The 25,326-nt window shown below is 43.4% G+C and overlaps 1 protein-coding gene across 1 annotated transcript in view; it reads right to left on the minus strand.

The window, feature by feature from the left end:
- Positions 1 to 14,471: 14,471 nt before the first annotated feature.
- The window catches only part of STMN2 (stathmin 2), a 45,893-nt gene continuing 35,038 nt past the window's right edge, over positions 14,472 to 25,326 (minus strand). The window contains exons 2-5 of the mRNA XM_083187275.1: positions 23,230 to 23,325; positions 20,751 to 20,923; positions 17,110 to 17,301; positions 14,472 to 15,806 (exon numbers count right to left, since the gene is read on the minus strand). Coding sequence (XP_083043401.1) covers positions 15,747 to 15,806; positions 17,110 to 17,301; positions 20,751 to 20,923; positions 23,230 to 23,325 — 521 coding nt within the window. The 3' untranslated portion in view covers positions 14,472 to 15,746. The remainder of the gene's footprint in view (positions 15,807 to 17,109; positions 17,302 to 20,750; positions 20,924 to 23,229; positions 23,326 to 25,326) is intronic.

Genomic DNA, 25,326 nt, shown 5'->3' on the forward strand with positions numbered 1-25,326 from the left:
TCTCTCCACTGACTCAACCCCCTTATTATGAGGGATTGAGGAGTAGAGGCCCTGCACGTCGACAGTTAGCCAACAGTAGTCCACGGACCAGATTTTTCCTTTAAGTAACTGTAGGACCGAGGAGCTGTCCTTCAGGTGAGAGATATTTTGTATGACATATGGTTGCAGCTTTAAATCAAGGAAATGGGAGAGGTTAGCGGTCAATGAATTCACCCCTGCAATAATGGGGCGCCCTGGCGGTAGGTCCTTGTCCTTATGGACCTTAGGAATGTGATAAAAGATGGGGAGGACCGGAAACCTTACATTGATATAATCATATTCCTCCTTGCAGATCACTCCATCTTTTAGGCCTGAAAGCAAGAGTAACTCCAACTCGCCTTGAAACACCAAGGTCGGATCTTCTGGGATCTTCTTATAAGTGGACTCGTCGCTCAAGATTTTATTCGCCTCCATGAGGTAATAGGATTTATCCTGAAGAACGACGGCCCCTCCTTTATCCGCACACTTTATGATCGTATTCTCATCTTTCTTTAGTGTTTTCAGTGCTCTACTTTCCTGTGGGTTTAAATTCCTAACCTGATGTTGTTTGGGTTTGATAGTCCTAAAATCTTCACGAACCGTTTCGTAAAAAATATTAAGATGACTACCCCTAGACTCTACCGGATAGAAATGGGAGACTGGGGCTACCAAGGGTTTATCCTTGATGGTCTTATTTTCATTAGTCTGATTTTTCAAAAAATGACGTTGGACTGTGAGGTTCCTGATATATTTATTCAGGTCAATAAACAGATTGAAGTGATTTACATGGCTGTCTGGCGCAAATTTAAGGCCTTTATCTAATAACGTGTTCTCTTCAGTAGATAGTTCTTTCGCTGAGTTGTTGATGATTGCGGTCCCTGAAGAGGTAGTGATGGTAGGCCTTTCTTCTTTTTTGGGGAACCGCTTACCCCCTCTGCACCCTCTGGATCTCCATTTAATCTGCGCTTGAGGCCATGTGGGGAATCGAGACGGGTGTGAAGTTCTTCCCTTACGGTACGGTGAGGGGGACCTGAATCCTGTTCTACATCTAAAAAATGTATTTGGTTACGATGAGGGGAAGGTGATCTGTATCTTTCATTCCGATGTTGTGGGTAATTCTCTTGATAGGATGGTATTCTATCTCTGAATCTTCTTCTTTGATGGTAATCATCCCTCTGTTCTCTATAATCGTGCCTTCTAGGTCTATCAAAAGGTCTCTCAGTTTGTCTATAACCGTAATTATTGGTGTACTGATGATTAGAAGATCTATACACATTCTCATCATGATCTCGAAAGGGACCACGTCTCTGTCTTTCCCAATTTGGATTGGTATTTGTAGGGCGGAATCTTCTAGAGGAGATATCCGGGTTACGATTTTCATTTGGCCAAATATGTATATGGCCATTAATGTAATCCCTCTTATCTCTGATGAATTTCTTTTGCTTCCGCTGGATGATTTCTTTCTCCAATGTATCCAATTTTGACTGCAAATCTGCTATATCTCTTTTAAATTCCTCACTTGAGTCAAATCTTGCTAAAAGACCTTCAATTCTACCCATTTCTGTTTCTAGAGTAATTAATTCAGCTTTTCTCTCATTTACCAAGGCCGTCATGAGTTTCGCTGAACACTCATCCAGGATTGTATTCCAGGTTTTCAGAAAAGCTGGGTTATCACTGCCGTATGTCGGCGTCTTTTGAAGGCGTAGGCCCCTTGGGATTCGATTTACCTCAAGGTATTTTTCAAGTGTGGCAATATCATACCACCTTGTTTTAAACAAATGTGAGGAATAAGCTTTGTACCTTCACTTATAAGCGCACTCTGTTCTGGGACTTTCAGAGTTGCTGCTAGCCATCTTTAAGGCGCGGACGGTTAGGTATTCCCCATTTTTTTATTTTTTTTTTTATTTTTTATATATATATATATATATATATATATATATATATATATATATATGTGGCTGCAACTCTATAAGTCCCCCCTGTTAGTGGAGGAGAAGAAACAAAATGCGCAAAGAAAGTATACAGAGTGCGCCCTATAATGTATCACCACCACCACCTCAAATTTTCAATGGTACATAATGGTCATATAATCAATTATTGTAAAATTGTACAGACATTTTATTAAAATCTCTTTAAGAGTGAATAGTCAGCAGCATAAAATGATCCAGTATTATGGCGAGTCATAAAGTATTCAACATAATAAAATCCTGTATGAGTGGTTTATATACTCACCACTACATCATTAACCCCTATATACCCTAGACTACACTACTGACCCCTCTAGACCTGCCACTACACTACTGATCCCACTACATCCTACGCTACATTACCAACCCCTCTACACACGGCATTATATTACTTACCCCACTACATCAATGGAAAAAAATAAAACAAACTTTAAAGTAGGTAACAGACACGATGCACAATGCATAGGATAGTCTTGACAACAGTAACAGTAAGCACTCACTCACACACTGATAAAATGACATACAGCTCTCCCTTATCAAACATCTGGACAAATGTAAAAGCCTCGGAGTTCAGAGGCTGTGCGGGATTTCGGATGAACTTGCAGGGTTTTGTAAAGGGGGAATCACAAACAAGGCATGGTTTCGCCTTGTAAGAAATTGCACCTTTTAATTAAAAGTTCAGCCGACATCCTGCAAGGTCGCCGAACTCAGAGATTTTTACATTTGGCTGCTAATCTTTAAAGCAATATGTTGGGAAACACTTTTGGGCCCTACACACGGAGCAATATTCTGGCATTTTCTGAGCAATTTTACATTATTTCACTAATTCGCCCAGAAAATGCCTGAAAAATCGATGTGTGCATAAACCACGCCCACAGTGATTTTAATACGTGGCCCCGTGGGTCTCCTATTAATAACCCGCATGCAGGTTATTAATCGGTCGGGGTCAGTGTTCTCAACGGATAACACTGCCCCGGACACCTTGCTCAGCACTTTTCCTGGAGGCCCCCCTTTGCCATCCACAAGAGGAAGCCTCAAAGGAGAGTATGGAGGTGAGGTCTTAGAAGTTCCACAGCCGCCACCTGCATTAAGTACAACAAAGATCCTCATAGGCATCCTTGATTTTTTGATAGGTAGACTTGGTGTTGCCTCCCCAGATCCTGGCACCCTAGACAGCTGCCTAAAGCTGCCTAATGGTAGAGCCGGCCCTTAGTAGAGTTACGCTAAGCCTAGGGATTTATATATAGATCTGAGAGCCATGAAAGGCTGGGGTAGCCCCGCATCTCCCTGCCAAGGGAAGCCGGTCACCGTAGCTGCAGCACATGAAGGGAAGTGCGCAGACATCGCTGATGTGCTGCTGCCCACAGGGCAGCATGCTGCTATACAGGGATGAGGGGGCCACAGGGTGTCCTCTTACCTCTGTGACTTCTGGCGCACAGGCATCTGCTCCACCTTGGGCGCTCCCTCCCACCGCAAGTTTAACTGTGGGGCTCTGCTCTGCCTGTGAGCAGTTGGCAGCTCATGCAACTGCCTGCAGCATCCTGGACCTGACCCTCCCCGCAGACCCCACCGGCTCTGGCTCCCCCAAGCCGGTCTGTGGATGCATTGTTACGCATACACAACTCCCCTACTTCACACTTAAAACTGGCCTCACCATGGTCTCAGTTGACAGCAAACGGTCCATGGCACAAGCCGCACAAGTATTTACACATACTATTTTACCTAAAAATGAGATTTCTGATGCCAATTCTTAGCTAAACAATCATGTATGGAACCCTTGCTGAAAAATCCCTTTTCTGGAATTGGTGAAGCCAGTGGCTGCATATTTGGGCGCTGATTTTCTGTCCTCTGCAGCATGAACAGCCTGCTTACACTGCATAACTGGAAGGTTACTTAGATGACTGATGTTCATGCAAGTAATCCTATGCTGCGCCGTCACACAGGTAGCAGCGGATCACGCATGCAGCCAGGAGGCGTTTATTTGTGCGGAATCACTCTGGATAGTCGCCTAGCATAATATTTATGTGATTTTGCTGTACCGATACCAGCTATCCCTGATTGTCAGGGAGACATCCCAAAATAGTTGCAATATCCCTGAAGAGTCTAGCACTCTCAATGATTGCACCTGGGTAAGGTGCAATCATTGAGAGTGCTAGACTCTTCAGGGAGATTGCAACTATTTTGGGGTGTCTCCCTGACAATCAGGAATAGCTGGTATCAGTTATGTAGTTATATTCTTGGGGGAAAAAAAGGAATACATTGAAATGGGATCATCAGTGCCTTTTACTTACATTGGTTATAAGGCACAATGTATTTTTAAACAAAGTTTACTATGACCACCACTTACAGTATATGGAACCTCATATAAAACACATTACACAAGCAAGCCCTGAAAAGAATCAGTGTCTACATCAACACATACTGTAGATCTTACGTTCTGCTTTGGGGACCATTTACATTTGGATGCAGAGGCGGAACTACCATTGGTGCAGCAGATGCATTGTATCAGGCCCCTAAGGACTAAGGGGCCCACTTCTGCCCAGGCCAGCAATAAGTTATCCCCTGGGTCCCCCGCAGGCCATTGTAGGCAATATCAGATAATTGGCCCAGTGCAGAAGGCAAGGTGGACCCCATTGCCCGAGAAACCTGCCCCTTACCTTATGGCTGCAAGGCTGACGTTTTTCTGTGCCAGCTGATGGAAGAATCCTGCCACCTATAAGCACTATTAATCACAGCTGTATACTGCCTCAGTTAACCCCTTCCTGACAGAGCCAGTTTTTGCGTTCCTGACAGAGCCCTTTTTTTCAAATCTGACATGTCTCACTTAAGTGGGGATAACTTTTTTTTGCTTTTACTTATCCCAGTGATTTTGAGATTGTTTTTTCGTGACACATTGTACTTCAAATTAGTGGTAAATTTGGGTCGATACAGTCTGTGTTTTTTTGTGAAAAATACCAAAATATCGTGAAAAAATGGAAAATTTAGCGATTTGCAAAATGTTAAATTTTCTGCTTGTGAGACAAATAATCTTACCACTCAAAATAGTGAATAACTAACATAGACCATATGTCTACTTTATGTTGACATCATTATTTCAACTTCCTTTTAATTTTTTGGGACACTAGGAGGCTTACAATATGAATAGCAAATTCTCAAATTTTCAAGAAAATTTCAAACACTGATTTTTTTAGGGACCAGTTCAGTTCTGATGTGACTTTGAGGGACTTGTATGTGAGACACCCCCATAAATGATGCCATTTCAAAAACTGCACCCCTCACAGTATTCAAAACAGCATTTTGGAAGTTTGTTAACCCTTTAGGTGTTTCACAGGAATTAAAACAAAGTGTAGGTGAAATTTCAAAATTTCTTTTTTTTTGCAGATTTGCAATTTTAATACATTTTTCTAAGGAACACAGTACATTTTACTAGAGAAATGTGACTGAAAATTGATTCCCCCAATTCTTTTGTTTTCATAAATATCCTATATGTGGCCCTAGTGTGCACGGTGACCAAACCACAGGCTTCATAATAGAAGGAGCACCTACTTGATTTTGGAGCCTCCTTTTTATGAGATTATTTTTTAGGCACCATGTAGGTTTCTAGGCACCATAAGATGCTAAAAGTTAGGAACCCCCCCACAAGTGACCCCATTTTGCAAACTACACCCCTCAGGGAATTCATCTAGGGGTATAGTGTACATTTCAAACCCCCAGGGGTTTCACCAATTGTGGTACAACTGGGCAGTGAAAATGAAAAATTATTTTTTTTACACAAAAATACAGTTCTGGCTCCTAATTTGTCATTTTCAGAAGGTATGAAGGAGACAAAGCACCCCAAAATCTGTGCCCCAATTTCTCCCGAGTACGGCAATGCCTCACATGTGACCAAAAAATACCAGTTGGGTGCATGGCAGGACTCAGAAGGGAAGGAGTGATTTTTGGATTTTGCAGCTCAGATTCTGGTGGAATTTTGGTGGGTGCTATGTCGCATTAGCAAGACCCCCAAAGCACCAATACAGTGGAACCCCCCCACAAGTGACCCCATTTTGCAAAGTACACCCCTCAGGGAATTCATCTAGGGGTATAGTGTACATTTCAAACCCCCAGGGGTTTCACCAATTTTGATACAAGTGGGCAGTGAAAATGAAAAATTACATTTTTTTACACAAAAATGCAGTTCTGGCTCAAAATTTTTCATTTTCAGAAGGTATGAAGGAGAAAAAGCACCCCAAAATCTGTGCCCCAATTTCTCCCGAGTACGGCAATGCCTCACATGTGACCAAAAAATACCAGTTGGGTGCATGGCAGGACTCAGAAGGGAAGGAGTGATTTTTGGATTTTGCAGCACAGATTCTGGTGGAATGAATGGTGGGTGCTATGTTGCACCAATACAGTGGAACCCCCCCACAAGTCACCCCATTTTGCAAAGTACACCCCTCAGGGAATTCATCTAGGGGTATAGTGTACATTTCAAACCCCCAGGGGTTTCACCAATTTTGATACAAGTGGGCAGTGAAAATGAAAAATTACATTTTTTTACACAAAAATGCAGTTCTGGCTCAAAATTTTTCATTTTCAGAAGGTATGAAGGAGAAAAAGCACCCCAAAATATGTGCCCCAATTTCTCCCGAGTACGGAAATGCCTCACATGTGACCAAAAAATACCAGTTGGGTGCATGGCAGGACTCAGAACGGAAGGAGTGATTTTTGGATTTTGCGGCTCAGATTCTGGTGGAATTTTGGTGGGTGCTATGTCGCATTAGCAAGACCCCCCAAGCACCAATACAGTGGAACCCCCCCACAAGTCACCCCATTTTGCAAACTACACCCCTCAGGGAATTCATCTATGGGTATAGTGTACATTTCAAACCCCCAGGGGTTTCACCAATTTTGATACAAGTGGGCAGTGAAAATGAAAAATTACATTTTTTACACAAAAATGCAGTTCTGGCTCGAAATTTTTCATTTTCAGAAGGTATGAAGGAGAAAAAGCACCCCAAAATCTGTGCCCCAATTTCTCCCGAGTACGGCAATGCCTCACATGTGACCAAAAAATACCAGTTGGGTGCATGGCAGGACTCAGAACGGAAGGAGTGATTTTTGGATTTTGCAGCTCAGATTCTGGTGGAATTTTGGTGGGTGCTATGTCGCATTAGCAAGACCCCCCAAGCACCAATACAGTGGAACCCCCCCACAAGTCACCCCATTTTGAAAACTACACCCCTCAGGGAATTCATCTAGGGGTATAGTGTACATTTCAAACCCCCAGGGGTTTCACCAATTTTGATACAAGTGGGCAGTGAAAATGAAAAATTACATTTTTTTACACAAAAATGCAGTTCTGGCTCAAAATTTTTCATTTTCAGAAGGTATGAAGGAGAAAAAGCACCCCAAAATCTGTGCCCCAATTTCTCCCGAGTACGGAAATGCCTCACATGTGACCAAAAAATACCAGTTGGGTGCATGGCAGGACTCAGAACGGAAGGAGTGATTTTTGGATTTTGCAGCACAGATTTTGGTGGAATGAATGGTGGGTGCTATGTTGCACCAATACAGTGGAACCCCCCCACAAGTCACCCCATTTTGCAAAGTACACCCCTCAGGGAATTCATCTAGGGGTATAGTGTACATTTCAAACCCCCAGGGGTTTCACCAATTTTGATACAAGTGGGCAGTGAAAATGAAAAATTACATTTTTTTACACAAAAATGCAGTTCTGGCTCAAAATTTTTCATTTTCAGAAGGTATGAAGGAGAAAAAGCACCCCAAAATCTGTGCCCCAATTTCTCCCGAGTACGGCAATGCCTCACATGTGACCAAAAAATACCAGTTGGGTGCATGGCAGGACTCAGAAGGGAAGGAGTGATTTTTGGATTTTGCAGCTCAGATTCTGGTGGAATTTTGGTGGGTGCTATGTCGCATTAGCAAGACCCCCCAAGCACCAATACAGTGGAACCCCCCCACAAGTGACCCCATTTTGCAAACTACACCCCTCAGGGAATTCATCTAGGGGTATAGTGTACATTTCAAACCCCCAGGGGTTTCACCAATTTTGATACAAGTGGGCAGTGAACATGAAAAATTACATTTTTTACACAAAAATGCAGTTCTGGCTCAAAATTTTTCATTTTCAGAAGGTATGAAGGAGAAAAAGCACCCCAAAATCTGTGCCCCAATTTCTCCCGAGTACGGCAATGCCTCACATGTGACCAAAAAATACCAGTTGGGTGCATGGCAGGACTCAAAAGGGAAGGAGTGATTTTTGGATTTTGCAGCTCAGATTCTGGTGGAATTTTGGTGGGTGCTATGTCGCATTAGCAAGACCCCCCAAGCACCAATACAGTGGAACCCCCCCACAAGTGACCCCATTTTGCAAACTACACCCCTCAGGGAATTCATCTAGGGGTATAGTGTACATTTAAAACCCCCAGGGGTTTCACCAATTTTGATACAAGTGGGCAGTGAAAATGAAAAATTACATTTTTTACACAAAAATGCAGTTCTGGCTCAAAATTTTTCATTTTCAGAAGGTATGAAGGAGAAAAAGCACCCCAAAATCTGTGCCCCAATTTCTCCCGAGTACGGCAATGCCTCACATGTGACCAAAAAATACCAGTTGGGTGCATGGCAGGACTCAGAAGGGAAGGAGTGATTTTTGGATTTTGCAGCTCAGATTCTGGTGGAATGAATGGTGGGTGCTATGTTGCACCAATACAGTGGAACCCCCCCACAAGTCACCCCATTTTGCAAACTACACCCCTCAGGGAATTCATCTAGGGGTATAGTGTACATTTCAAACCCCCAGGGGTTTCACCAATTTTGATACAAGTGGGCAGTGAAAATGAAAAATTACATTTTTTTACACAAAAATGCAGTTCTGGCTCAAAATTTTTCATTTTCAGAAGGAATGAAGGAGACAAAGCACCCCAAAATCTGTGCCCCAATTTCTCCCGAGTACGGCAATGCCTCATGTGTGACCAAAAAGTGGCAGGACTCAGAAGGGAAGGAGTGATATTTGGATTTTGCAGCACAAATTCTGGTGGAATGATGGTGGGTGCTATGTCGCATTAGCAAGACCCCCAAAGCACCAATACAGTGGAACCCCCCCACAAGTGACCCCATTTTGCAAACTACACCCCTCAGGGAATTCATCTAGGGGTATAGTGTACATTTCAAACCCCCAGGGGTTTCACCAATTTTGATAAAACTGGGCAGTGAACATGAAAAATTACATTTTTTTACACAAAAATGCAGTTCTGGCTCAAAATTTTTCATTTTCACAAGGGATGAAGGAGACAAAGCACCCCAAAATCTGTGCCCCAATTTCTCCCGAGTATGGCAATGCCTCACATGTGACCAAAAAATACCAGTTGGGTGCATGGCAGGACTCAGAAGGGAAGGAGTGATTTTTGGATTTTGCGGCTCAGATTCTGGTGGAATGAATGGTGGGTGCTATGTGGCATTAGCAAGACCCCCGAAGCACGGTGAAATTATGAACCTAATATTCCATAGATGTGTGGTATATTTTAAAACACTCCTTTATACATAGGCCGGGTTTGTCGGGGCAAGTGTCACACTGGAAAATAGTTTGCTTTCTTATTCCCTTTTTATAGCAAACTTTGCACCTTTTTTGTGTCCTGCCCTTTTTTCCAGTGGAGGGGATTTCATCAGGAAAATGCTGCCCTGGTACAATACGGGGGCCAGTACTAGAAGTACTGGGGCCCTCTGCCTGCTGGTTCCCAAATATTAGGCCCTTTATGACTTCCTCTTGAAAGTGCATAAATGTCCCCCTCTGGCCGGTAGAACGGAATAGCACGTAAGCGTTATACAGTGCCATCTGGATGATATACACGGCCACCTTCTTGTACCAGATTTTTGTTTTCCGCAGGGCACTGTACGGCTTCAGTACCTGATCTGAAAGATCCACTCCGCCCATGTACCTATTGTAATCCAGGATACAATTAGGTTTTGAGGTGTGGGTACTGGTACCTCGTACAGGGACGGAGGTGGTACTGTCTCCGTGAATTGTTGTCAGTATAAGGACATCCCTCTTGTCCTTATATTTGACCAACAACATATTTTCGTTGCATATTCCCCTGCTTTCACCCCTTCTCATTACTTGGGCAATGTGCGTTTTTGGGAGGCCTCTTTGGTTCTTGCGCACAGTACCGCAAGCTGCTGTACCTCTTGAACCAAGGGCCTTAAACAGGGGGATGCTAGTGTAAAAGTTATCCACATAGAGGTGATAACCTTTATCCAGGAAGGGGTGCACTAAATCCCAGACAATTTTCCCACTAACACCTACGAGGGAGGGGGGGCATTCTGGCGGTTGAATTCTTGAATCCTTCCCTTCATAAACCCTAAACCTGTGGGTGTACCCTGAGGTGCTTTCACACAGTTTATACATTTTTATGCCATACCTTGCCCTCTTACTGGGAAGGTACTGGCGGAATTTAACCCTTCCTTTAAAATGTATAAGGGACTCGTCGATACAAATAAATTTTTCAGGGATGTACACCTCTTCAAATTTGGCACTGAAATGATCAATGACCGGCCTGACTTTGAATAGCCGGTCAAAGGTGGGATCATCTCTGGGTGGGCACTGTGCATTATCGGTGTAATGTATAAATTTAAGAATTGTCTCAAATCGAGTCCGGGGCATGGCCATACGGTAAAATGGAGTACTGTACAGAACATCTGTACTCCAATATTGCCTAATTTCTGGCTTTTTTACTATGCCCATATGAAACACCAGACCCCAAAACGTCATCATCTCTACTGCATCTACAGGGGTCCACCTAGCAAATGATGACGTGGGGTTTTGAGCAATAAACTGCTGGGCATATAAATTAGTTTGGTCCACCATTAAATTTATAAAATCATCAGAGAAAAATAATTTGAAAAAGTCAATTTCTCTGAGACCTGTGGAATCAAATTGGATTCCTGGCATGGCCAAAAACTCAGGAACCTGGGGCTCAAAATTGTCTGGTGGTGGGGTCCATACTAGATCAATTATTGGGGGGGGAATCTCAGCTGATCTACGGGGGCGTCTTTGAGGGGGTCCCTCATCACCAGAGGAGGAAGAGGAGCTTAAGACAAATCCTTCAAATTCCCCGCTTGCATCACTGCCTGTGTCAGAGTCAGAGGCAAGCATGGCATATGCCTCCTCCACTGAATACATTCTCCTGGATGACTGGGAGGACATTTGGGAGGACATTTGGGAGGACATTTGGGATGCCATTTTTATTTTTGTGTTACTGGTAGTGAAATGTTTCAACACGTGTATAGTGTAGGGGGGGGTACAAACTTTATTTCAATCCGGGGGGTATGTAGTGTGTAGTGTGTATGTGGTGCAGAAAAAAAAAATACTTTATACCAATAAAAAAAAAAAAAAATGAAGGGGTTAAAAATAAAAAATTGAAGGGGTTAAAAAAAAAAAAAAAGGTCCTGCGCCAAAAATTGAGCACAGATGTTGGTCAGTAACGTCTGTCACTGAACAGCGCTCAAAGGCAACAGGAATCTGATCAAAAAAAAATAAAAAATAGATCAACCCTGTGCCGAAAAAGCTGATCAGTGATGTACGTCACTGATCGGCGCACAGTGGCCACAGGACACCCACAAAATCAGTGTGTGTAAAAAAAAAATTAAAAAAAGACCCCACAGCACTCACAAAAAAAAAAAAAGGTGATCAGTGATGCGACACTGATTACCAGTGAGGGACAGCAGGTGCACAACCTTTGGTGCAACTGACAGTGCAACTGGCAGCAACTGACAGGTATATATATAAAAAAAAAACCTCTGCGCCCCCAAAAAGTTGCTGATCAGCACAGATATACTGATCAGCACAAAAGGGGGGGTAGCAGACACAAAATATACACTCTCTATCACTCTCTGTCACTATCTCTCTCTATCTCTCTATCTCTCACTATCTCTCACTATCTATCACTCTAGGACACTGCAGCAGCAGCACTGACAGTTATATGTATAAAAAAAAACTGCACCCCCAAAAAGGGGGGGTAGCAGACACAAAATATACACTCTCTATCACTCTCTGTCACTATCTCTCTCTATCTCTCTATCTCTCACTATCTATCACTATCTATCACTCTATGACACTGCAGCAGCAGCACTGACAGTTATATATATAAAATAAAACCCCTGCACCCCCAAAAAGGGGGGGTAGCAGACACAAATCTCTCTATCTCTCTACCTCTCTCTATCTATCACTATCTATCACTATCTATCACTGTATGACACTGCAGCAGCAGCACTGACAGTTATTTATATATAGAAAACCCCTGCACCCCCAAAAAGGGGGGGTAGCAGACACAAAATATAGCTCTCTCTGTCACTATCTCTCTATCTCTCTCTATCTCTCTCTCTATCTCTCTATCTCTCTATCACACTGCAGCAGCAGCAGGAAGTCTCAGGAAGTCAGATCCAGGAAGCGTCCAGCACGCTACAAGCAGTGATAAGGTGATCAGGTAAGGTATTTGCAAGGATCAGGTAAGTATTAGCAAGGATCAGGTCGGTATTCACGGCAGGCAGGCACGGTGACCGTTCTGCACGCTATTCCAGACCGGAATGGCGTCTGCAGCGCAGTCACCGTCAGTTTAAATGTCGCGCCTTGGCTGTGATTGGTCCGTGGGTCCCACGGACCAATCACAGCCTTGGGGGCAGGTGGGGTGAGGGTGGGGTGAGGTGTCATCGTCACCGATGACCCCCTCATGCCCCCTGACGCCCGGCGGTGATTGACACCTGTGTTACCGAGCGTCCGATTCGCTGGTAACACAGGAAAACGCTGTGAATGGCTGTTCACACTGAACAGCCAATCACAGCGATCGCCGACGGGGGGGCGGCATCGCAGCCCCCCCTGGGCATGCAGGGACATGTCTGCTGTCAGGGACAGCAGACATCGTCCCTCTGTCACTGCGTCTCGAGACGCAGTGACAGTTTAAACTCATGACGTACATTTATGCCATGTGTCGGGAAGTACCTCCCGGCCATGACGTAAATGTACGTCAAATGTCGGGAAGGGGTTAATAGACCACTCTATATGTTTTCCCATTCACTACTGTCAGTGAATTATAGGCAGCTCACACCTGGAAAGCACAAAGGGCAGGGGCACGTGTCACAGACAGAGTAGAGACCACTGAGTTCCTGCCTCCATCAAGGTACATGCCCCTGTTCTCTGCTCCATGCAGTACATTGTGCTTGTACCTCTGCCACCCATTGCCTCCCCCTGTCATCCTTTCCCTGTCACCCACTGCTCCCCATCACCGTCTGCCTGCCACTGTTACCCTCTGCCTTCCTTTGCCTTTGGTTGTCACTGACTTCCTCTATATGTCAAAATTTCCATGCAATGTACTGTCACCCTCTGCCTCTACCTGTTACCCCCTGCTGTGTAGCATATTGTGAACTAAGGTTGGAGTTGAGTCAAAATTTTATTTTTGCCCCTAGGCCGACCACTCACAAGTTCTGCCACTGTTTGGATGTAAGCTATTTTTACGACACACCTCAGATGTAGCGGTATACAACCGCACTTATAGGTGTTACTTCACAGTTTTTAAAAAATGATTTTTCAAAAGTAGATGAGTACAACTGATACTCTATGGGGCACATTTACTAGAGCTTCGAAAAATAAAAAGCAGTGATGTAGCCCATAGCCACCAAACAGATCTGATCATTTTCTAGGCTGCAATAGAGAAATGGCAGACAGAATGTGATATGTTGCTAATGGCAACGTGACCTTTTTTCATGTTTAGAAGCTTTAGTATATTTTAACCCTTTGGGGCGCATTTATCATTAGAGAGCGATGCCGGCGCGGTGACATCGCCGGACATCGCATTGCGGTATCGTGCAATACTGCCGGTATTTATCAATGTTAGGGCTCAGGGACAGAGCTCCGAAAGGAGCCCGTCCCTGCGAAGCCCTGACCCGGAAGCCGTAGGGTCTGCGCATGTGCAGTAATGCGTCACCCCCCCCGCGCGCGCGCGCGTGCGACCCCGCTGACAGCACTGCTGCTCGGGCAGTGCGATGTGTAGCCATAGGCTACAATGGGCTATCGCCATATCAGAATGGCGATAGCCCAGGGGTGCGGAGCCGGGCTGCCCGATGTTGATACATCGGGCAGCTTTGCATCCCCCATAGAAACCTATGGGGGATGCGGATGGCGGCGCTGCAGTGGAGATCGCAGCAGGGATCGGAGATTCCTGCTGCAGTCCCCCTCTAATACATTTAGGTGATACTTAATATTTGCGGTTAACCCCTGAAAACGAGTGTTTTCGGGGATTTAGCCGCAAATATTACTTGATAAATGTGCCCCTTAGTGTGTTCAGTCTGGAAGTGATACTGACCACTCATTATTAAACCTATTTAGACAACAATAGAAAGGATCTGAGCTTTATGACAATTAAATAACACTTAATAAAGAAGACATTTAAGCATAAATTGAAAAACAAAAATAAGAAACAGCCAGAGCATGTATAAGTTCTCAGAACTCCAGTTGTTTATTAACCACAGCTTGCTCACAATGACATACAGGAAATAGCACTAATGAAGAGTAGAATACGCAGGAAGCAACTTCCTTAGGGTAGGAACAATTTCAAAATCGCAACTATGTTTGACACTTGGTGGCATTTAGGCAATTCCACACTTGGCACGTGCACCCTGTCTATTGATCCCTGTAGTTGTACCAACAACCCATTCAGGTTTGTATTTTTTGCTAATAAAAGGTAAACCTCACAACTGTTGAACAAATGTCAAAGTTCTACCAGTTCAGTAATAATCTTAAATACTTGATCTTTTGCGGTGGCGTACAGTATATGCATACAAAATAATCCTTAATGGCAAAATTCCTAATTCATTTTTGCAATACAGCAGAGATAGCGGACAGGGAGCTATTGCTAGAGATAGAGCCATGTTTATTTGTTGTCGGGCCCTTGTGCAATGGCGTTGCTTAATTGTCTTGTACTATTTCTACTAGTGTTTGCAATAGATACGGTATTATACACCAGATCCTATGTGCCTCTTTCTTGTATTTTATTCACTGACCAAAGAACAGAGACATCTATTCCCCAGATATTACAGACTATCAAACTAATGGAATAGCAGTTTAGCCTACACCGGAAATCACTGCAATTGTCTTACCATGACACCCAAGGACAGAGTTTTTGTTTTTCTGACAATACGTAAGAACCTCTCTGGACACTGACATGTAATAACATCATTGTACTTGGGATATAAAGACTGAATTAACAAAGTTGAAAGCTTACAAAATATATGGTGTAGTGACGGCTGTTCTCACCACCACCGACCTTGTGATTACTTGTAAGTTATGTACCAAAGAAAGACAGCAGGGAATGAGATTAGACATGGGTAACTGGAAAGTTTCAGCAAATTCAATTTAGAAGAAACAGACAACACCTAAAGCCTGTTACAGGACATGTAAGATTATGAAATAACTTGCATAATGCAATACTTGTAATTTTTTAACAAAAATGTAAATATTTACAAAATAAGACCCAAATTTTTTTTTTTTCGTTTTCTTTTTTAAACATGAAGCAAATCATTCTGCAAAGAGACCACATTTTTTTAGGTTTTTTTTTTTTTTTTAAGTTTTTGTTATTTTTTTTTTTGTTTGGAATGAGTTCTTGTCGTTTTTTTTTTCTTTGATTTGTTATTGTGATGTCATACATTTTCCATATTGTTATCGCATGATCCGTAAATATAGGCAAATAAGGGACTAATGGTGGTATATTCTCAGCCTGACAGTTCCTCCTGAAGCTCCTTGTTCCTGCGGACCTCTGCAGCATGTCTCTCCTGAAACACAACAGAAAGCTACTTTAGTATGGAAAGTATTTTGGACACTCTGCTCGGGATTGATATCAGACTTATATCCCTTTAACATCACACCTCAAACCCAGGTTATTGCCCGGTTTGAGTTGTGGTGTGAAAACACAAAACCTTATATCCCATGTTGATCAACCCGGCAATTCGACTCGGGATAAAAGAAGGGTTAAACCCGGTCACTCTGTGTGCAATGGATGACCTGGATTTAATGTGAAAGTGCTGGACCCGGGAGATCCCGACTCCCTCCCGGGATGGAGATCCCAGCTCCGATCCGGCAATGCGATCTGAAAACAATATTAGGTATCTCATGGCTCTCCATATGTTGTAGTCATTGGATCATAGCAGTACTCAAAGTAACACAGTAGCTGTTGAGCTCTAGGTTGCCAGATTTGAATGAATATAAATTTAGTTTTTCTCTCTTTGGGTCAGATGCACTAAGCTTCAAAAGTGATAAAATGGAGAGTGATAAACCACCAGCCAATCAGCTCCTACCTGCAATGTCACAGACTGTGTTTAAAAAATGTCAGGAAGGAGCTGATTGGCTGCTTGTTCATCATCTCCATTTTATCACTTTTGAAGCCTAGTGCATCTTGACCTTTGTCTTTAGTTCTGTGGAAATACACATAACAACCAGAGGAGATAAAAGAGAGTAAGGGGCACGTGCGTAGACTCCCTCCGCTCTTGCTGTGCAGTAGGCTATGACATTGTGCCAGAGTCTACTGCACTTTCACAGGTCTCTGGGAACATGGCGCATCTGCCATATTCTCAGTGACTTCTCTACTGTGCAAATCTCTGGGAAAATGGGCGCTACAACATTTTCCTGGACAGATTTTATGTCACCTCTCCCCAGCCTCTGCCATCGGCAGTAGCAGAGCGGAGGCTGGAAATTGCCTGCTGCCCTAGAGGAGGGGACTGAGGTCCTGCACAGTGACATGAGTGACAGCCTACCCCCCCCCCCATCCCAATGGCTGGGAGTCTTCTCTCTGATGAGTGGGGCCCTCCCCCTGATGGTTTCCAATGCAGGCTGGGCTGTTGCTGCTTGCTGCTTTGTGTGTGGTGAGTGCAACAGTGCCAGGGGTGATTGGGGGGGGGGGGGGTTGCAAAGGGCTTAATCTGGGTCTGCCAATAGGGTATGCCCTAAACATGATACATAGCATCGCACAGATAAAGGAACATTTATATTTTGTAAAGTAAAATTTTGCTTAGACAAGGATAACAACATTACAATTTTATGTAAGTGGATTCTGGGTAATATATGTTGCTGCGCTCTTACCTTTTCCTGAAGACGTTCCAAAAGGGAAGCTAAATAGGCTTCACGGTTTTCTTTAATCTGTTCCATTTTAAGGATCAGTTTCTCCTCTGCCATTTTGCTAAAATTATTATTTTCCTCCAGAGCCTTTTGGAGAACCTCCCTCTCGTGCTCTCGCTTCTCTGCCAGCTGCCTCAGGATCTGGGCTTCCTGAGACTGTGGAGCACAGTGGGAAGTAGCAATCAGTATTTATTCATTACAAGAATTCTAGGTCTGGTAAATTGTTATAAAAACAAACACCCAAAAACCATATATTAAAGCTTAGGATAAATTAAGTTATCAAATGTGATTATACATTTTATTATTAGGGTGGACATACTAGAACATATCTCATCCACGCCAAAGAATAATACATAAAGGGGGAAATTTACTAAGATGTGTATTATACTTCACATGTGGTGTTGCTATGGGCAACCAATCTTCTAGAGGGTGCTAAATAAAAAGGAAGTAGATTCTGATTGGTGGCCCATAGCAACATCACATGTGAAGCAGAATACACATCTTAGTAAATTCCCCCCACAATGTTTTCTAGTTTATAATATACTGTGTTTAATAATCACTCACAGCTTCTCTGCTCATCACTCACAGCTTCTCTGCTTCATTTACCTTTCTTTACCTCAGCCAGACATTTACCTCACCCAGACATTACACTGGTCCCACCAGACCCAGCATAACACCTGCACCTGACTCCCCAGGTACCGTCATGTAGAAGTCTAGAACAGGATCATAATGGTGTGATAGTAACACAGTTTCCTTTCTCTTATTATAATAATTACACATAGGCATAGGCGAATCTAGGGGGTGGTCCGGGGGTGCACCACCCATTAGCCATTTTGTAGCTGAGGGATGGGACTTTCCAACGAGCCCAGCCCCGTGTCTCTAGCCCCCTGGGAACCAGAGATACTGCCAGGCAAAGCTGGAAAGTTTTCCCTATAGGATAACATGGGACCCGCTAATTCCGACCCCCACCCAAATCAACTGCTGCCAGTTCCCCCTTCGGCATCACTGAAGCTTGAGGTTGATCTCAGTCGAACCCAAATCGCTGGGCCTTCAATCTGATACCAGGCTGGATCCATATGGGTTAATTGGTTCCAGGGATATTGAGGTTAAACCATTTTTTGAATTTCTTAAATATAATTTCATTACTGTTTATGTTCTTTGAGGGCAAATTTCTCTGGAACCAAACAGCCCAGTTTCACGGGACAAAAATCATTCGAAGCCAACTCAAAAGTTCTTCAATATGATACTGGTCTCATGTAAATGGGTCAGTTGGTTCCGAAAATATAGCTGGTTGGTTAAAGGGGGGTAGGGAGAGGCGAGTGGTTGTCTCTCCCCCTCACACCAGAAAATGCAGGGACTAGGCTGGTGTATAAGGGGTCAGCCTGGGAATGTCCCTGCATGATCCTGGGACCATATTCCCGGGTAAATCCCTGCATTTTCTGTTGTGAAAGGGGTATTATTTCAAACAGCCGTGACTTGCAGTGCTCTGAATACAGCCAGGCAGCCCCCTGCTCTCTGCCCAGCTGTCAATGACTGTCACCCCTGCAGCTTCCGCTCCAATTCTTCTCACGGCTTTCACCTCAGCCCGCCCCCCCCTTTAATCATGTGGTGCCGGCGCCCGGCGTGCTCCCCCGACGTCACGCACAACAACAGCGCGCACAATATTTCAAATGTCCACTCGGCTAGAGGGGACACCAGGAGGGGTGTGGGAGCGTGCTCTGCTCCTTTCCCCATAGAGGCAGCTGCACCACTCTCCATCTCTCCCTGCAGCAGCAGCGAAGGCTCATATAAATATTACAGTAAGTGGCACTTTTGGGGGCATTGCTTAAGGGACGCTACAAGTGGCGGTATGTGGGGGCATTACGCATAATGTGTGGCTTAATGTGTAAGGGGCATTACGGTGTGCAGCATCATGTGTAAGTGGCATTATGTGTGCAGCATCATGTGTAATGGGTACTATGGTGTGCGGCATCATGTGTAATGGGTACTATGGTGTGCGGCATCATGTGTAATGGGTACTATGGTGTGCGGCATCATGTGTAATGGGTACTATGGTGCCATCAAGCAAGAACCCCCTAGCAATGAGCACGTAGGTAAGCAGCACTTATGTGGCAAATATGTAATGGGCATTACGGTTTGTTATATTGTATGTAATGGGCATCATGATGTGTGGCACAATGTGTAATGGGCATTATGGTGTGTGGCCTTATGTGTAATTGGCATTACGGTGTGTGTCTTTATGTGTAATGGGTATTACGGAGTTTGCTAAAATGTGTAATGGGCATTACTGTGTATGGTCTAAAGTGTAATACCACACCCCTTTTGTGATGCCACACCTCCTTCCCATGAGGCCATGCCCCCTTTTTGCCGCGCGGCTGCGCCGCACAAAGGTCCCCTTGCTTTTATGTCTAGATCTGGGACCACCCATTACCATAATTCTACATTCGCCTATGCACATTGGGGATTATTCTGATTCACTCAGAAAGGCACAATTACTCTCTAATGGACAAAACCATGTGCACTGCAGGGGGCCGCAGATGTAACATGTGCAGAGAAAGTTAGATTTGGTTGATTTATTGTTTCTGTGCAGGGTAAATACTGGCTCCTTTATTTTTACACTGCAATATAGATATCAGTTTAAAGTACACCCCCACCCAAATCTAACTCTCTCTGCACAAGTTACATCAACCCCACCTGCAGTGCACATGGTTTTGTCCATTATAGAGTGACTGTGCCTTTCCGAGTGAATCAGAATAACCCCCTAAATGTAAAAAAAGTACATTGACGCGTAATTAAAATGTATACTATAATTAGTTTTTTGCAACATAGCGAACTTATCAATATGGTTATTTTCAAATGCACCAAAATGAGCTGAGCAGTGTTTAGTCCGAGTTCTTTACTGCTCTTGTTAATAACTACAAAACCCAGACAACGGGACATAAACTGTTCCTGATACACCATCAAAAGGTGCCCATACATGGTGTGATGATTGCACCCGTTATGGGCTGGATCGCATTGCATGCGTTTTGCATGCGATTTGCGTGCGATGCGATGGGATCAGAAGGCATGTATGGGGACCTTAACATAGACCCATTATCAACTGATATAAAAACTGATGTTAAGATCTGATTATATTTCAAATAAACTGATAGAAAAGTTTTTGGCGTCAGTTGTCTGTCAGAGCCTCTCTCTGCCGGTCAAATACCAGCACACCTTGTTCTTTGTGAAGGGGCGGGGCTAAAATGATGCAAATTGCATCATCTAGTACCACCCTCTCCCCAAACAGCCACGAATTGCAGCATTTACAGGAATGGGGGCTTCTCACAGAGAGGAGAAACTTAAGGTAGGCAAGTATGGAGTGGTTTGCAGACCACCCATACACTTGCTGCAGAGGCCATCAGTGACTGGCTTCACAACTGGGTGGGCGCATGTAAATGCCTGCCCAGATCAGGCACAACACATCGTGTTGATCATAGCTAATGTGCATGCACTTACCGAGCGGCATATTTGTCGGCAGATGGGTTGAAAGATTGGCCGGGCAACAGTTTATTAGTCTAGTATGTACCCAGCACCTGATAAGAAATGTATATATTTTAGCGAGTTACCTTTCTTCTCTCCTCTGCAGCTTCCAGTTTGGCCTGAATCTCTTCTAGGGAGAGATCCTTCTTCTTTGGAGAGGCCAAAGTCCTTGGAGCCTCAGAGACTGGAGATGGAGGCTTTAGTATCAGCTCAAAAGCCTGACCAGATGCACGCTTGTTAAGTTGTACCACTTCCATATCTAAAATGCATGGATTGAAAACAGAATTAGGACAATGCGAATATTCTGTCCTTTCTACATGATCACGAACACAGGTGACATTACGCTTTAACACATTTTAATATCAGAACCAAGTTACACACATACATAATAAATGCATCCAAATAAAAATATCCTCCAACTGAGCAGGTCATGGGGATAAACGTAAGACACAACGCGTTTTGTCTCAGCAAAAAATGGTCATGTGACTTCATCAGGGATGTGTTACACCACATTTATTCTGTTATTTCTCATTTATAACGTATACTGGAGAATATGTGGTTTGAAGAGTTTCTCAAGTAATAGCATATAACCCCAATAAATATGGTTGTGGTACTGGTTGTATTCACTCATGTTAGCTGCTACTTCACTGGGTGTCTTATTATTGTTCTAGAGGTGCCTTTATCTCTTTTGTATATATATATATATATATATATATATATATATATATATATATATATATATATATATATATATATATATATATATATATATATATATATATATATATATATATATATATATATATATATATATATATATATATATATTGTGCAGCGAGGTACCGTGCCGGAAGTATGGCGAGTGCAGCGAGCCATGTGATGGGACACGGTACACTTTGATGGAGTCCATACCGACTGTGTCGACTTTTGGGACAAACCAAAAAAAAAAAATCTTTACCTTCCCATTGTCATCTTAATGCTTGTATCAACCTGCCAACCCTGCCGACCTTAGCCTTGTCGACCTATTTCAACCTACGCCCTGTCGACCTTCAGAGGTCAACCCAATGCAGGTCGACCTAAATTTGGTCGACCCAATGACCCATGTCCACTGCCAATCCCAGATATACTGTACTGCCAGTACATATATTACATACATCTTCAAATGTATATTTGTACATACGCTTAGAACTGATTCTCACTGTCTATGTACCTATGTATCTATCTGTGTACCATATACCATAATCCCACCCTATAGTGAGAAGCATGGGCATATACATACTGTACGTATTGTTTATTGCATGTAAACTATGATAAATTGCTATCTGCCAGCTCCAGAACAACCTAGTTACTGAATATCCTGACTCCCAGGTTCATAGACCGCTGTGATGCTGGAAAACAGATTCTGGAGCATTATTCTCTGTGTGTAGCTGTTGTTGGTTTGAGACTTAACCCTTGGGAAGAAATGATTCAGAACAGCAGGATAAGTTACACCATATTCAGAGATGCTCCCAATTATTTTGCCACTTTGAAATTTGAATGAATTATATAATATATAATGAATTGTTATCGATTTCACCAACAGAAATGAAAATCGTGTTATAACAAGTGACTGGTTTCTGCTAACTACATATACAGGTCCACGTTAGTAGGATTTATTTAATTGATACAGTTTTTGATTAATATTAAATTTGTTGAACTCTTTTATAAATGTCTAGTTTTTAGGGTTAATTCATATACATTTATATTTTGTTTTCATTTCTAAAGTTTTTTATTTTGCGTGCTGCTGTATTTTAATAGCTAGATGGATACATACAGGCTGAGTTTCAGTTTTAAAACCTTGTTTCATGCACAAATAAAATATATTTGTGTGTATTTCATGTGTGTGATGTGCTTATACAACATAACTGCAAGATACCTCACTAAAAATATAAAAATATTCCAAAATACGGAATAATCTATTATTCAAATACTTCTGGTGATACCTTTGGGTGGCGATACCCTAGAGAAGCCTATGGGCTTCTTTTCGCTGCCCGCCGCCACCGCCGCAACCCCGCCGCCTCGCTGACCCCCTTCTCCCGATCTCTTCAGCTTACCTTCTTGCAGGTCCTCCTGGACCCCGGAAGGTAAACCCCTCCTCCCCCTAGCAAGGCAGCCGGACATCCTTCCGGCTGCAGCCTGCTTAGCTGTCCCCGTCGTGAGGGGAGCAGTAGAGGGCTGGGAGGTGAAGGAGACCCCCCGCACACCACAGTACAGGTATTGCGGGGGCCTCCGTCACCGCACCGCGATGCCAGCCGCATATGTTAGTACATATGCGCTGGCATCGCAGTGGGTAATATAACTAAATGGTTATATTATGTTGTTAGTGCGATTTCTGGTGGAAATCAGTTCCTGAAGAGCAAATTGCACTCTTCACATTTAATATGATTGACCCCTATATTCAAATTTGATCTAGTATAATAACTAGAAAACTGAATAACAGGGGTCTCTAGGCATCAAGGACATCTTCCTACCATAACCCATGTAATCAACTTTTCCATGAGCAAGAACTAAAGCTAGAGTACGTACCATCATACGTATATGCAGTGATGTTTCGGGGCTCCGGATGGAAACAGGAACAGATCAGAGACAGCATAGACAGCTCCTTCATTTTTTCCTTGTAGGCTGAAAACAAACAAACAAAAATCATGAAAAATAAGCTTTGAAAACAGAGACACTTTCTTCTACACTGTGCTGTTGTCAGCAAATCTAACTAAACCATTTGTGGGAAACAAAAAAACAGATATATATATATATATATATATAAATATATAAATACACACACACACACACACACACACACACACACACACACACACACACACACACACACACACACACACACACACACACACACACACACACACACACACATATATGTCTCTTATGAAATATATATCTATTTATATATGGAGAGAGAAAGAACACATATATTTCAGAACTCAGCCACAGATTCTATTTCAATGGCTTTAAATTAATGGATTTAAAATTGCAGGGGAGGAGAGGTGCCCCCTTGAGAGCAGGAGCCCAGCTGCAGATGACTCCATTGCCTCCCAGAGTTCTGACACTGCATGAAAGAGATGCAAAGGAATGACATAGTTATGAGTTTATAAAACATTACTGATTGGTTCTTATTTGTACTGTTTAATTAGAAATCCCATGGGTGGGCATTCTGCATAGAACCTCATGCTTGTACATATTATCAGTAATTGTTTTGTGATTCAAACTTTACCAGACTGTTCTATCTGTTCACCAGGAACCAGTGACACAGAGGAGGAGCTTAAAGGCTTGTCTACATCATTAGGTCAATTATAGCACATTTTACAAATGTCAACCAATTTCAGTTGTCAACCTAAGGCCTGTCGACCTTTAATGGTCAACCTAAATGCATGTGGGTTGACCCAATGACAGCACATTGCATTGGACCTGCTCTTAATCATATTCAGTTGGGCGCTTTTCATACTGTTTGCCGCAATTGCATGAAATGATCCCAAAATGCATGTAAATCGCCCTAGTGTATGGGGGCCGTAAGACACCAGCTTTTAGAACCACTCGGCATGGCTCTGTCATTTTATTATGACTAACGACACTATAACTGTGTCTTCATTTTCTTTGTCGACATTATGATTTGTCTAGATTTTAAATGTCTACCTTTCAACTTGCCTATATATTAACTGCCTAAAATTTGAGCTTGTCTACATATTGGAGGTTATTCTGGTTGGTGTGCTCCCATGTTAATTTGCATGGGAGCGCAATGTGTGCGAGAAGCAACAGCGAACAGAGTGTTCGCTGGGCGCACGCACACAGCAGTGCGGGTGAGATGCATGGGGCGGTGGGCCGGGGGATGCACCCATGGGAACAACCATCGTTTCACGGGCATTCCCAATAGATTATTCAGTCAATAAAGCCACTGAATACCCTGGAGGTGGTCTTAAAATATTGTTTGCAACTAAAGGGGTGATTCAGGTTGGTTTGCAATAGCAAACTCTTTCTTTAATGGACAACACCATGTGCAGTGCAGGTGGGGCCGATGTAACATGTGCATAGAGTTACATATGGGTGGGGTGTGTTCAAACAAATCTAAATTGCAGTGTAAAAATAAAACAGCCAGCATTTACTCTGCACAGAAACAAAATAATTCACACAAATCTAACTCTCTCTATACATGCTACATCTGCCCCACCTGCAGTGCACATGGTTTTGTCCATTACAGAAGAAGTTTGCTTTTGCATATCAACATGAATCCCCCCTATATTTGGTACAATTGGCATCTGTAATACAAATAAATATTAGCAAGTTCTAAAACAATAATGTAGCTAGTTTCCTATAGCAGCTGTGTTAGAACTAGGGTGGCCAATCCCGGGATCGGGATCCCGGGATTTGGCCTCAAAAAGTCCAGGATTTCAATCCCGGGATTGGAGTATCCAATCCCGGGCAGCATCTAAGCACTCGCTGCTCCCGAATCCCGACCCCGGCGTGCGGCCTGCATAACGTGACAGTAGAGGTCACGCTGCGCACACCGTCACCATTCTCCGCCCACTCTTCTACTCCGCCCGCCCACCTGCCTCTTCTCCTCCTCTCCTCCATCCGCCCACCTGCCTGCCTCCGTCTGCTGAGGAGGTGCAC

The sequence above is a fragment of the Crinia signifera genome, chromosome 5 (genome assembly GCF_055691185.1).
Source record: "Crinia signifera chromosome 5, ASM5569118v1, whole genome shotgun sequence".
In the NCBI taxonomy this organism is placed as follows: domain Eukaryota; kingdom Metazoa; phylum Chordata; class Amphibia; order Anura; family Myobatrachidae; genus Crinia; species Crinia signifera.